This window comes from Ceratotherium simum, chromosome 22 (assembly GCF_057802395.1).
Source record: "Ceratotherium simum simum isolate JZ-2026a chromosome 22, ASM5780239v1, whole genome shotgun sequence".
NCBI lineage: Eukaryota > Metazoa > Chordata > Mammalia > Perissodactyla > Rhinocerotidae > Ceratotherium > Ceratotherium simum.
In genome coordinates this window covers 26,889,246-26,903,084 of record NC_141921.1, presented here as the reverse complement: position 1 = coordinate 26,903,084, position 13,839 = coordinate 26,889,246, and the positions used below count along the sequence as shown (strand labels likewise).

General features: G+C 37.1%; 1 protein-coding gene across 14 annotated transcripts in view; it reads right to left on the bottom strand.

Annotated features, from left to right (window-relative positions):
* The window catches only part of PUM1 (pumilio RNA binding family member 1), a 126,888-nt gene that overhangs the window by 77,516 nt on the left and 35,533 nt on the right, over positions 1–13,839 (bottom strand). For all 14 annotated transcript variants that reach the window (XM_014784075.2, XM_014784078.2, XM_014784079.2 and 11 more), the window contains exon 3: positions 13,724–13,792. In XM_014784075.2, the coding sequence (XP_014639561.1) occupies positions 13,724–13,792 (69 nt within the window). The remainder of the gene's footprint in view (positions 1–13,723; positions 13,793–13,839) is intronic.

Sequence of the window (13,839 nt, the reverse complement as noted above, 5' to 3'; positions counted from 1 at the left end):
ATTAGTAGCAATCACATACTCAGGAGTCAACTAAAATAAAGACATTTAACTGTTCCAATCTGATCATATTAAAAGGAGCTACAATCTACTGAATTATAAAACAAAGTGATGATGAGTATCTAATTGTTATTTCAAATTCAACAGCAACCCCTCCAGAGGTAACATCATCCACAGCATTGGCTAAAACATCCTGGTTGGTCAACCCATAAATGCCAGGAGTTGTCAAACTTTCACTTAAGCCACATCTAATTTCAATCACCAAAAATTTAAATGCAACTAGTACATGAAAAGATAGTTACTGCTTACCCCATCAAGAACTTGGAAACAAAGACTGTTCTTTGACAGAACACAAAAGAACAGATCACAGAAGAGGTTTACAAAATTCACTTTAAAGAAAGATTAGGCAATAAGAGGATTAAAAGACTTGACAATTCTAAAGGAAGATAACGGGAATTAGGAATTGGTTCAACAAAAACAAAGGAGACCCAATGATTCAGACGCAGGCAGTATTATTCAGTTGGCATGTTTAGGGAGAGGGTATATGACAAACAAGTCTATCCTTATAAAAGCAATTGATGCATCAGACTAGATAATAGCTTGATTATAGTAGTCACTAAAAACATCCAAGTAACTTCCCTGGCTCAGACTCTGCTTACCAAGCAACTTTCTTATGAGAACTTGGCTTCCTCCTGTAGCCAAGCATGCTGATCACTGGATACAATTATCCTGTCCACTTGAAAGTTACTATTTCCCCATATAAATTAGTAAACTGCATTTTGGGTTTTATACATTCGTCTCTTATTCAGGTTAGTGTAGGTCGATCCTATAATCCAATCATCTCTGAATCAGTTATCAGTCTCTTTCAAGACCTACAAACTAAGAACCAGGGCTCGGGAGGTACTCCCATCCTCCCCAGCAATACAAAAGACTGTACACTTCCTTGTACTGTCCCATTAAATGGGATTCCTAATTGCCCCTCCAACAGTGTCTGTTCTCAAATCTTTGGGAGAAAAACATGCACACTACTTATCCCGGCTTGAACCATAGGTTTGTAAAAGAAATGACTTAAAGAAATCAGTAAGCTTATTCATGAGGCTTCTGGAGAACAAAACAGAAATCAAGCACTGGTTTACAAGCAATGTTAGCCACTTGGGAAATCTCTCAAGTTTGTTATGAAACACTTTTTTGGTTTTATCATCTAACAAAAAAAACAATATGCAGAGCTACACTTGCACAATCATCACATTAATTCTTACTAAGAGCCCTTTAAACAGAGGAGGAGACAATGAAGGGCTGAGAACGTCAAGAACCTCTAGGCTTCTTATTTTAGGAAGTAATATAGTGGTAAAGCACACATGAGTGCTCTGAAATCATTAAAAAAAGAAAAAAAAAACCTAGTTTTAAATCCAAACTGTGTGAATTTAACCTCTCTAGGCCTCAGTTTTCTCATCTATAAAATGAACTGCTATGAACATTAAATGAAATCGTGTGTAAAGCAGTAGCACAATGCTGAACTCAAGAGTAACCACTCAAAGAATTGGCTGCTACTATTATTTCAGAACAAAGTAGTAACAAATAGGGCCGGCCCTGTGGCTTGGTGGTTAAGTGCGCGGGCTGCAATGCTGGTGGCCCGGGTTCGGATCCCGGGTGCGCATCGAGGCACCACTTCTCCGTCCATCCTGAGGCCGAGTCCCACATACAGCAACTAGAAGGATGTGCAGCTATGATATACAACTATCTACTGGGGCTTTGGGGGGAAAAAATAAAATAAATAAAATCTTAAAAAAAAAACAAAGTAGTAACAAATAGACTTCATACTACTAATGGCTAGTCAATGAAATGCTCCTATGTACTTGGCTAGCAGCACCACCCAGCCCACGTCAGTGTAAATCCCATAAAATTAAGAGCTCTAACAAAACACTGCAAGAAGAACCACGATCACAGCTTTCCAGAAACTAAAAGGAGGCAAAATGATTATTAAGGACTGGACCTGTTTGACCAAACCATCGGTAATATTTGCATAAGGGAGCAGCAGTGAGGTTTTCTGATGGTCTCAACACTAAATGCACACTCCAACAAGTACTCTGTACTCAAGAGGAATGCAATAGTGGGTAACTGCTTACAGGCTCACCACAGGCTGCACAGGGCTATCTTGCAGAGAAAATGTGGCTCCTTAAGGAGTACCCCTCACAGGGATGCTACAGCACTGCAGGCATGATCAGGTTTGATCACGTTATCAGGCAATGCAGACTGCCAACACAAGCTTGGTTTCACTGGCATGTAGCCAACGCAGGAGTCAAATACCTGATATTTTAACTGGCTGGTAAGATACAGCCAAAAAATCATTTTTTTTAATCTCTTAGTAAATATTCTCATTACATTAAAAGAATTTGACATCAACTCAGAGAAAGGACTGCTCAGAAGTGACTGAAATAAAGTATTATTGGTAAACACTGATAGTCACATGTTCTAGTCAGAGCTCTGACGCATGAAAATTATAATTCTCAGAAATACCTTCTCAAAATCTTAATGCCTCAGGGGATTTACTTAGCCCTCCATATCACAGAGGGTTGTTGTGAAATCAAGTGAGACAGTATATAAAGTGCTTTCATAAATACTATGAACTCTACTCATATAAGTTATTTCTAAAGCTTTAACAAGAAACAGTTTAAATATAAAAGTATAAATCAATATCTTTTACAAGGCTTTAAAAAAAAAAGGTACATCCGTTCACTGTCAGGACAATTCTTTTGGCAAGGGTTCTGAAAACATATACATCAAAAGTCCAGTTCATTCCTGAGAATTTATCTCAGCAAAAAATCCAAAAGAAAAACAACCTCTACATTCAAAGTGTAAGAGCAAGCAAACTAGGAGCAAACTAAGTGTTCAATAAGGCCACTGTGGCGCAACACGTAATAAGCTTGCCCAAAACAGCCATCACAACTATATGTGATACTTATAACATTAAATTTTAAAAGTAAAATACAAAATTGCACATGTAAGATTGCTTCCCCTCACACCCCCTTCCTTTCTGGATCAAGACTGGAAAGAAAAATAAAAACTGAAATAGGTGCTTGTTGGTGTGGTGGGATTATGAATGACTTACTAACTACAAAATATACTTTTATCATGATTTACAACTGATTTTCTAATAAACAAAAATTGAAATTATGGTGGCAAGGAATTCACTACAAATAAGGCATTTTCTCTTAGGCAGACACATTTCACTTCAACATAACTTCAAAGTGGCAACTTCAAGGAGAAAGCTCACATTGCACATTTCAAATATTTTTAAGCAAGCAGATAAGTTCCAATCCACTTTGAAAACTGTAGCTTAAATAGGGAATGCTGAAAATGTTCAATGGTCTAATCACAAGCCAGGTATTTTTGAAATTAAAAATAAGTAGGATGCACCTTGAGGGCATTATGCTAAGCGAAATAAGTCAGATAGAGAAAAACAAATACTATATGATCTCACTTATACGTGGAATCTAAAAAACACCAAGCTTATAGATACAGAGAACAGATTGCTAGTTGCCAGAGGCGAGGGATGGGGGGGTGGGTGAAATGGGTGAAGGGAGTCAAAAGGTACAAACTTCCAGTTACAAAGTAAATCAAGGGGATGTAACATATAGCATGACGACTACAGTTAATAATAACTATTGCATATTTGAAAGTTGCTAAGAGAGTAAATCTTAAAAGTTTCCATCACAAAACAAAAATCTGTAACTATGTATGGTGACAGACGCTAACTAGACTTGCTAACTAGACTTACTACGCTAGCTAGACTTACTGTGATCATTTTGCAATGTATACAAATATCGAATCATTATGAAGTACACCTGAAACTAGTATAATGTTGTATATCAATTATACCTCAATTAAAAAATCCAAAAAAAAAATAACCATATAAATAAACAAAGATGGTGTTTTAGTTTTCACCTTCTGAAAGAGAAGGAATATGATCTAAATTCTCATTCCCATTTACATATCTACTAATTAGGGAAGTGTCCTGCATTCTTTTTAATCAGTTACTCAATACTTATGTGTAAAGATGATTTTTAAATGTTAAAACATTTTTGGGCCGGCCCCGTGGCTTAGCGGTTAAGTGCGCGCGCTCCACTACTGGCGGCCTGGGGTTTGGATCCCAGGCGCGCACCGACGCACTTCTCCGGCCTCAGCACTTCTCCGGCCATGCTGAGGCCGTGTCCCACATACAGCAACTAGAAGGATGTGCAACTATGACATACAGCTATCTACTGGGGCTTTGGGGAAAAAAAAAAAGGAGGAGGACTGGCAACAGATGTTAGCTCAGAGCCGGTCTTCCTCAGCAAAAAGAGGATTAGCATGGATGTTAGCTCAGGGCTGATCTTCCTCACAAAAAAAAAAAAAAATGTGAAAACATTTTTGTTCTGTGTCATTTAATTCAAATCACAAAAAACTGTCTAGGAATCAGCATGTACTATAGTTTTTTCACATTTCCTAAGGCAGCATCACAATCTAGCAACTAGTAACTACTGCTTAAAATTTTTAGCCTATGTGGCAAGATGGTTACTACTGAAAATAAGTTTCCATAATAAGGATGTCTTAACTAAATATCTCTTTCGGTTGAAATCTAATATACTCCTTTTTTAAAAAAAACTTTAATTTTTTGCATAATTATAATTATGCAGTATATAAAATCAAGGTTTTTTTTTAATTTTTCCCAGGTTATTAAGCACTTTTCATAAGCACTGTTAATAGTCGTATCTAATGTCCTTTAATAACACTTCCACCACTAAGGATGACATCACACAAATCACTTAGGCCTGGCCAATATGAGGTAATATGATCTTTTCTCCCACATCTGGAAAACCAATATTGCTTTTCTGCCTATTGAAAAAATAAAGTTTCAGCATCTGAAGTACTTACTGACATCAACAAGTAAAGCATTACTCACATACCCTGAAATGCACAGCCTGCATCAGCCACTACTGGAATAAACAAAATAACAGAAGACATTCTTTGCCCTGAAAGAAAAGATTAAAAAGAAAAACCTACCAGGAATCAAACCGATACAGTTACAAGGCATTTTAAGATAAGCAGGCTAACTGTATACCGCAGACTGTTAAACTGCACAACCTACTACACACAGATAAAGAAAGGAACAGTAACCTGGGATAGGACTGGTCAAGGAATGCCTGAAAGGAGGGGGAGACTTCAAAGTGAGGTGAGAACACAGTAGAAAGGACTTTCCACAAAGAGCACAGGTAGAAATTAAAGCGAGTGGGGCAGTTGCCCATGAATGAAAAAGGACCCCGGCCATCCACATAAGGAAGCAGCAAGGAGAGGATGAAACAGCACAACTAGTCCAGTTGCCAGTGAGGTTCATGGAGCACCAAGGAACCAGACTCTAACCCAACAGGCAACAACTGGGAGAAATATCATAAAAATTAATTTTAAAAGATTAGTCTGACAGTCCTCCATAAAATGCGTGAGGAAAAGCAAATGGATGCTGAGAGGCTAAGCAAAGAGTAATCTGCAGTAATCTAGGCATGAAATGGTAAGAGAAGGAACCCGTGGAAACAGGGCAACGAAGGTACAAACTTCTGCTTAGATGCCTCTCTCAGCTTTCAAAGCATTAAAAAAATCTATATAATTTCAAAAGCGAAGATTCATAACCCATTATGATGATCAAAAATGAAGTCACTAAGCATACGTAAGCCAGTCTATCACTGAATTTCTTTTAATCAGGAATCTATTCTGTAGAGTCAACTGAGCGCAAAGGCTAGATGAAAACAGGATCCAAGTACGTAAGAACATGGTGTTTGCAAGTTTAAGTCTACAAGTCTAACGGGTAAAGTTTTAAGGTTGTCCTGAAGATCCACTGCGGGTTGCTGGGGAACAGTAAGAGCAAAAAGAGCAATCAGGGCCGCCCCGTGGCTTAGCGGTTAAGTGCGCGCGCTCCACTACTGGCGGCCCTGGTTCAGATCCCGGGCGTGCACCAACGCACCGCTTCTCCGGCCATGCTGAGGCCGTGTCCCACATACAGCAACTAGAAGGATGTGCAGCTATGACATACAACTATCTACTGGGGCTTTGGGGGAAATAAATAAATAAATAAAATTATTTAAAAAAAAAAAAGAGCAATCAACTAAAGATAAGAAGAATTTGGTAGCTCTTTGATTTTAGGACAACCACAAACTAGAGAGAACTGCAGTCAGTTCTTCAATTGATGACCACTGTTAAATTCCAAAACACACTCTCTTCAAAGAGCACAGAGGTTTCCCAGTTTATTACCACACAAAGAACAACAACCATTAACAACTTCATCCTTGAAAGGAAACCCACAAAAAATATTGGTTGTACTTTTATAAAGCATGCCCTTCCAAAAAAATTCAGAGATACTGTTAGCATCTCAATCTCCATGTTATTTTGTGATCAAGTAACCTGGGGCAAGCTCCACATTCATTCTTTCTTCATTGCACATCCTCTCCTGAAGCCACTGAAAGTAAAGTTTTCTTTATACCTTCCCACTTCAAGTTATTGGAACAGAGCCAGAAGAAACTTCTTTTCTCTGCTATCTTTTTAAAACTTGATAGACTGACAGTAACTACGTTCAGAAAATGAAGAAATGCCCAGCGTGAATCTAGCTTTTCTCCAGGATATGGGAACAGCATGTTACCTTGGCTACCTATAAGTTACCCATAAATAAGGTCATTTGTTTTTATATATGTATAAACTATATGGTTTGCTCTACAACATGACCACATTCGTGGTATACTAGGTCTAGACATTAATAACTACATAAATAATTCTTGCAATAGTACCTAAGAGCCCAGTGTGCAAAAGATAAGCCTCCAGATTACTTAGGAAACCCGACAAGTTCATGAATAAAACCATGAAAACATATAGATTACTTCATGACCTGTCTCCCTCACATCCCCAAAGCAAGAAGCAACCAGCTCAATTAAGAGAGGAGAGAGTCCTTTGCCTCAAGATGGGACCAAATACTCAAACCCACCCACACACCTGGTCAGCCTCAGGGTATTTTTAATTATTAAATTAACAGGACAAGGATCTCAGGATGCTAGATATGGACAAGTTCCCCGTTTCACGAATTCCAGGAGACGAAAATTTCATAGATATGGCTACTACGTATACGGGGAAGACCAATACAGAAAATAAACTACTTCCTCTACCTGCTTTGCTATAATGAGAACCACAGAATCAATCAAGAGACAATGAATTAACTTTGGTGTTCTGGTTCCTCATTAGTAAAACAACAGTAAATGAGAGAATTACACACAACATGCTTAATATCAGCTTGAACAAGAAATATAACAAAAGTAATTCCAGTCCTCTAAGCAGCATCATGGCTTGTTGTATATATATAATGAAGATATTTCGATGCCCCAGCAGATAGCCCACAGAAAGTATCCTACTGATCTGGTCACAACTATATTAAACAAAAGATCCTTTATAATAAAATGTCTTTATATCAGATTCAACTTGGATGATAACAGCATTGCTGATTTACTATTCGTCTTATGTACTCTTACAAAAGTAATTATTGAATGGTTCAAAAACATAAAAATTTGCACAGAAGGCTGAATAAATGCTTTTCAGTTTTGTCTGTTCCTCATACTCCCCTTTACACCCCCACATGCCTGAGGGTGGAAAAGTAACCTGAATAGAAAATACAGGCAATAAATATTTACCAAATTGAACTGAGGTCCCTTGGGGGGAGGGCAATACCAACTTCTGAAGTGAAAGAGAAAACAAAAAGGAATCCATACTTAGAAAAAAATATTTACTAGTATAAGATTCATTCAACACAATATATTAGGCATCCACTGTTTACAAAGCACATTATTAGCTGAAGCCCCTGCCCTCAACAAACTTGTGTGCAAGGAAATAGAAAAAATTTACACAAATCACTATATATAAAATAAATTAGGGCCATAAGAATGATACAAATAACTTGCTACTTGAATTACCCTCCACAGCTACTGGTTGGTGAGAGCAAGAAAGCTTTTACAGAGGAGGTGATAACCGAAGCTGGATTTTAAATAATGAGTAGACTCTGGACATGCAGAAAAGAACAGCAGAAAAACTTCAGGATTTGGAGTGATAGAGATCTGGGTTCATTCAAATAGCTGGCTCAAGATTATGTTAGCTTCTTGAATCCTTTTTTGCCTGATCTATAAAAGGGCATCAGAATATTGCAGGACTACTGTGAAGATTGTAATGTATATGAAGTGATTAGCACAGTACCTGGAAAATCAAACATGCTCAATATATTGCAGCTATTATTATTTCTGAGCCTAATGAAATAGAACTTGAAGTCTGTCCACTTCTTGACACTTATGACCTTAGCTGGAGTCACCTGACCTTAGGAGTCATTTTCCTCATATAAAAAAACGGTACTCTCTCTCAAAAATCTGTTTGCAGATTCACATAGGTAATGAAATCAATGCCAAAATGTTTTACCCTCAAATAAACCATACTGATGAGCATGAAAAGAATGAAAACATTTTAGCCAAAGGAGGATAAAAGGAGAAGTTGAATGAAGATGGATTAAGCAATATGTGGATCGGCTACATCCTGCTGCAAAGGAGCATGTTTTACTCCATTCGAACATTCCAAGACAGCTCAACATACACAGTAGTAAGTCAGCCTGGTGTTCCCAGAGCAGGAGAGAAGACAGATATTGGAATGAGTGGGGTGCCACACAAGTCTCAAAGTGAAAGGACAGAATTGGGAACCAGGTTCCAAATGTCAGATGCATCCACTATTCTCAGGGTTAGATGACACCTTCTTATCTTGTTCCTTAAAATGTCCAATCCCAATCCCAAAACTATTATAAGATCCCAGGAACTTCCCCAAACAAGACTCATGAAGAGATCACTTCACTTCTAACACAGTCACTAACCTAATACAGGAAAGCCATTAACTAAGATCTCGTTCTCCCAGGTCACTTGGCCTGGCTAGCTGTTTTCTCTAAAGGAAACATTTCATTTTAACAGCAAGATGTCAAAAATGCCCAACCACCAAATGGTTTAATACAAAGTTAATGGAACTAGGCAGTTTTTACAATTCCTGTTTGTACTCAAAAGCTCAATTTTGGAAAAAAGGGATTTGTTACACTGCTTAGTCAGATATTTTATATTAATACCCCACAAGGCTTTATTAATTTTTCCTCCCTTCTGCAAGAAAGGTTGTATGATCTTGCTGGCAGATAATATATCTCCTTTCCAAAATTCAACTCATTTCAGAGTCAAATGAGTTACTCTTATGGGACACTAATTGTAAGGAACTGCCAGTGTGAGGTAGCCCTCCTAGGGCTGTGAATCCTAGAAGTATTTTTAGCTACCCAAAAGTCTCCAATTCTGTGAGACATTCTATTTGCCAGGATGGAAAGATATGGAAAAGAATTTAACAGATTTGGTATCCACAATAGGCTCCCACTTGCCCTGATTTCAGAATTACCACCTCATGAGCCCTGACAGACACTTCAATGTCTTAGGCAGCTGCAGACCAGTGAATGAGTCACTTAGAGAACCCAAGGAAAAGTTCCGGAACCTCTACATCACAAGGAGGAAGTTACTCTAAAAAGGCATCTTTTAGATGCCCTCTGGCATATCCTAAAAAGCAGAACTATTCTTTTTTTCTATCTTTTTAAAGACAGAAATAAGGGCAAACTCCAAGATTCTTAGAGTTGAAAGGGTCCTTGGGAAACCATCTAATCCAACATCTTTGTCTTATAGATGGAAAAAAATCAAAGTCTAAAGAAGATGAATGTCTGAGCCATGGCTGGAAGCTGTGGCTTCAGGATTCTGGTCCAGTGTGATCTCTATCCCACCAAATTATACCTTTCCTTGGGTTAACAGCTCTCCAAATCACTATCAAATTCCTCCCTCTACAAGCCATTCTGCTATCTCACATTTATGGATAGAATTTCTTTGTAACATGTCATGAGAATCTGCAACTACATTTTAAATATAACTCACTTTATTCTACTTCCAGGGACCATGGTAGGATTCATTATTACTCCACATACAGGAGCACTTTCCCGATTTCCTACTCAGATTTACAAACTTGTCTATTACCAAGGGTAAGTTTTTCTATGCTTCAGTTTTCTAAGACAAAGATGAAGGGCCACATATCTAAATACATTCCATTTATTCCAGAAATAAGCACTACTATCTTAAGGTCCCTGAAAGTTATCAAGTTTACTACATGTAAAACATTAAGGAATCTTAAAAAGAAAAAAAGTCCCTGGTTTTTAAAAGTCAGAAAACCAATTATGCAGAATAAAGGTGGCTTTTCTGTCAAAGGCTCTCAAAGTACTTCCAATTAGAACCGCTCTCCTCTTTGCAAATCCGTTCTTTTTAGCACATGAACAGTAATAGCGCTGCCCTCCTACAGGTGGAGCAAATAAGTCATGCAAGATCATAAACCAAACCAATGTAGAAAACAGGTCAGCGAGCCTTCCTCGGCACTACAAAGATACACTCGAATACTCAACAGACTAACCTTTTCATATGCAAATAAAAGCAGCAGCTCAAATATGTGCCTTTAAACTTTTCAGGACTATGACTTTAAGTTGAATGAAAGGGGCTCACCCCCTTGTGAAAATAATTTGTGGCTCTAATCCGAAAACATTTTCCTATCTTCTTTATGTTGACTTTCTAGAATAGAAGGCAAGTACACTTGTATGCGAGTCCTTCAGCTAAGAACAACTGCACTTCAGACAGCCAGCAAGGTCTGAAGGAGATATTTAAGTAGCTACTTCTTAGCAAGATTTCTACTAAGAAATGCTCTAAACCTTCCAAAGTGACACCAAGAGTATAGTGGTGGCTTTGATGAAAAAAATGTAACAACAGCCAAGCAGCACTTTTACTAGAGATCAATCACTTTGAATGGATCCAATTCTCTTTGAATTCTAAAGATTCACACCTTCTTGAACATGTATATTGTTTACCGTAATGAGGACTCACACACACACACACACAAACATACAGAAAATAATTGCAGCAAAAATATACTGTACCTAGCTTAATTTTAATTAGAATTTTTAATTTCTAATTTCCATGCAATTTACTTGGAATTTTAGTGTTTACATGGGTAAATACTATATTTATACACATCCCCTCCCAGAGACGTTTTATTGCTTAAAGGGAAAGAGATTTAATGAAGTTAAACTAATTAGAAGCTGTGTTTTTTTATTTTATTATAAAAGCTTATTTTCTTCATTTCTTTTGTGCCAGTCTCCCTTGTATCACTGCAAAAAACAGTCTCCCAACCCTCGCCTATCCAAATCCTAACCAAATTAGAAGACGTTTCTCAAGTCTTATACCTCCCTCCATTCAACTAATCTCAAACTAGTCCTGCGGATACTGATCCCTCCCTTCTCTAAACTCCAACCACACATAGAAAAATCTGTTCACTCTTTTTGTCATGTGTATTCATTGCTTCCTCAATTAGCTAAACAAAGTTCCTTGAGTACAGAAACCTCACTCCATACATACTTAGTTTGTCCCCTTTGTGCCTAGAGACTGTGTTACGCTTTCAAAAAATAGCTTTAGTAAGTATCTGTATTGCGGGGGGGGGGGGGTGTATTAAGCATTTTTTTTTAAAGCTTTAATGTTTTGGAGAGGAAGCCAGGTCAGAATGCCAGCTCCATCACTAACTAGATGTGTGAGCCTGGGAATATTAATTCATCTTTCTTAGTTTTTTTCCTTATCCAGATAATAGAACCATCCTGATAGAGTTATTGATGAGATAATGAATGTAAACCCCTTAGCATCTGTCTAATAGATGGTCAAAAAATGGTAGCTGTTATTATTCCTTTGTGAATAAATAATGAGGAAAGAAGAAGGAAGAGTGACGGCGTTAGTGTTGAAATGTACTGTTTAGTTATGCCTACATCCATGTCTAAAGAATTATATACATATATCAAAAAATGGCATTTCTAACAAAAATAAAGGGTAAGGTTTGGAGACTCTTTTAAAAAGGCACTTCTGGAAGAAAAAATTATTTTAAAAATATTTTTAAGTTGTCATTTAAATAAAATTCACTTTCTACTGATCTTGAAAAAAAGGCATTTCTGGAAAAAATGATTTAAATAATATTTTTGTTGTCATTTAAATAAAATTTACTTTTTATTCAATTCTGTTCACTATTCTTCAATTAGAATTAAGCCTTTAGCAATTATGAAGTGCTGCTTACAAAACAGCAACAAGGCATTATTTTTATTTTGTATAATTAATTTTTTAAAAACCTAGGAGTAGATTTTTGCTGGAGGTTTTGGGACCAGGTTAGGATCACAGGAGTAGGGAAGAAGAGAAATGTGGTTTCCCCATCTATACCTAATATCAGACACATCTGGTAACTTCTTGTTCAATCTTTGCTCCAGAAGTTAACCGACAAAATCTTTCACCCAATAACCATATAGGGCTTCTTGACGTGTTTCAATGATATTAGGCAGGCAAAGGAAACACAATGATACCTATCAATCTTCTCTCAAAGCTCTAAGGGAAAAACAAGAAGAGACCAATAAGTCATGAACCCAAGATGACAGGACACTGGACTCTGACCACAAGATGATTCAGAAAGTTAGGAACAAAATCTTATAACAAAGAAAGCAAGAATCTCAGGACCAAAATAGCAAGAATTTAACTATTTAATGCCTAACCACAAAGGCAGTCAATGAATACTTGTTACAAATCAGGAGAGAAATTATCTTAATTTTGAATCCTCAGAACCTAGCACAGTGCATAGATCAAAGTGTCTAAATCAAAGAACAAGTGTATTTATTGAATGGTATAAATGAGAATCCAGAATATAGCTATTCTCTCTCCTTTAAACCTTAAAATAGATGTGGGAGATTTAAATATTAGGTATACAAAAAACAAAACAGAAGAAAAAAACCTAAGGTTACTTTCCAGAACAAGACAATCACAAGCAAACGCCTCCATTTGTGAACGTGTGACATTTTTAGCAATTAATTCAAACTGTTATGTTCTTATGGCCAATACATTCTTATTTTCAACAACTAGAATCACCAAAAGTCAGCTAAACTTCATCTATACTCCCCTTTCTTTTCGAATTATAGCAATCTTCCCTATCAATATAATGGATGATAGTAAATTTTGTTTTTGCAAATTTTAAACATTGCAAACAAACCAAAATTCTTGTTTCTGAATTCTATGTATGTAAGGGATGACAGGCTCATGCATCTACCATCTGGAATTATTTCACAGAAACCTAAGAACTTCCTCTTCACAATGGAGCTCTAAATAACTTCCTCAAAAATGGCATACTCTAAAAATAAGTTATTGACATATTCTGATTAGCAGCCAATCTAGGACTCCTTTCCACTGCAAAAGAACCTAGCAACTGGAAAATGAGGCAAAGGTAAGGACATCTGATGCATATACAATTATTTTGTAAAATTTTAACGCCTCAATTTACAACTGACTGGTTAATAGTCAATAATCTGTGCTCATATTTTGGTTGCTTTGTCTTGTTTTGAAGACATCAGGCTAAAGTTAACATTATTCTTCTAATGAGATTGTTTTAGCAAAATTATGCAATATCCCATTCCTATCATGAGGATGGCAACAAGGAAGAAGCAAGCACATACTTCTGGAGACTAGGTTCAGACAGATTTGATGAAAGACAGCTCCAACCTTCCCTTAAAAACAGGCCCATTTTTCTGACACACCAGTTCACTTACCTCTCCCATCGCTCTTCCCTCCAGAGCAAGTGCTTGAAAATCATGATTCAGTTCATCCATAGAACGTACCTAGAGTTCAGAACAGAAGAGGGAAACGTCTCAAGTCAGCATCTTGA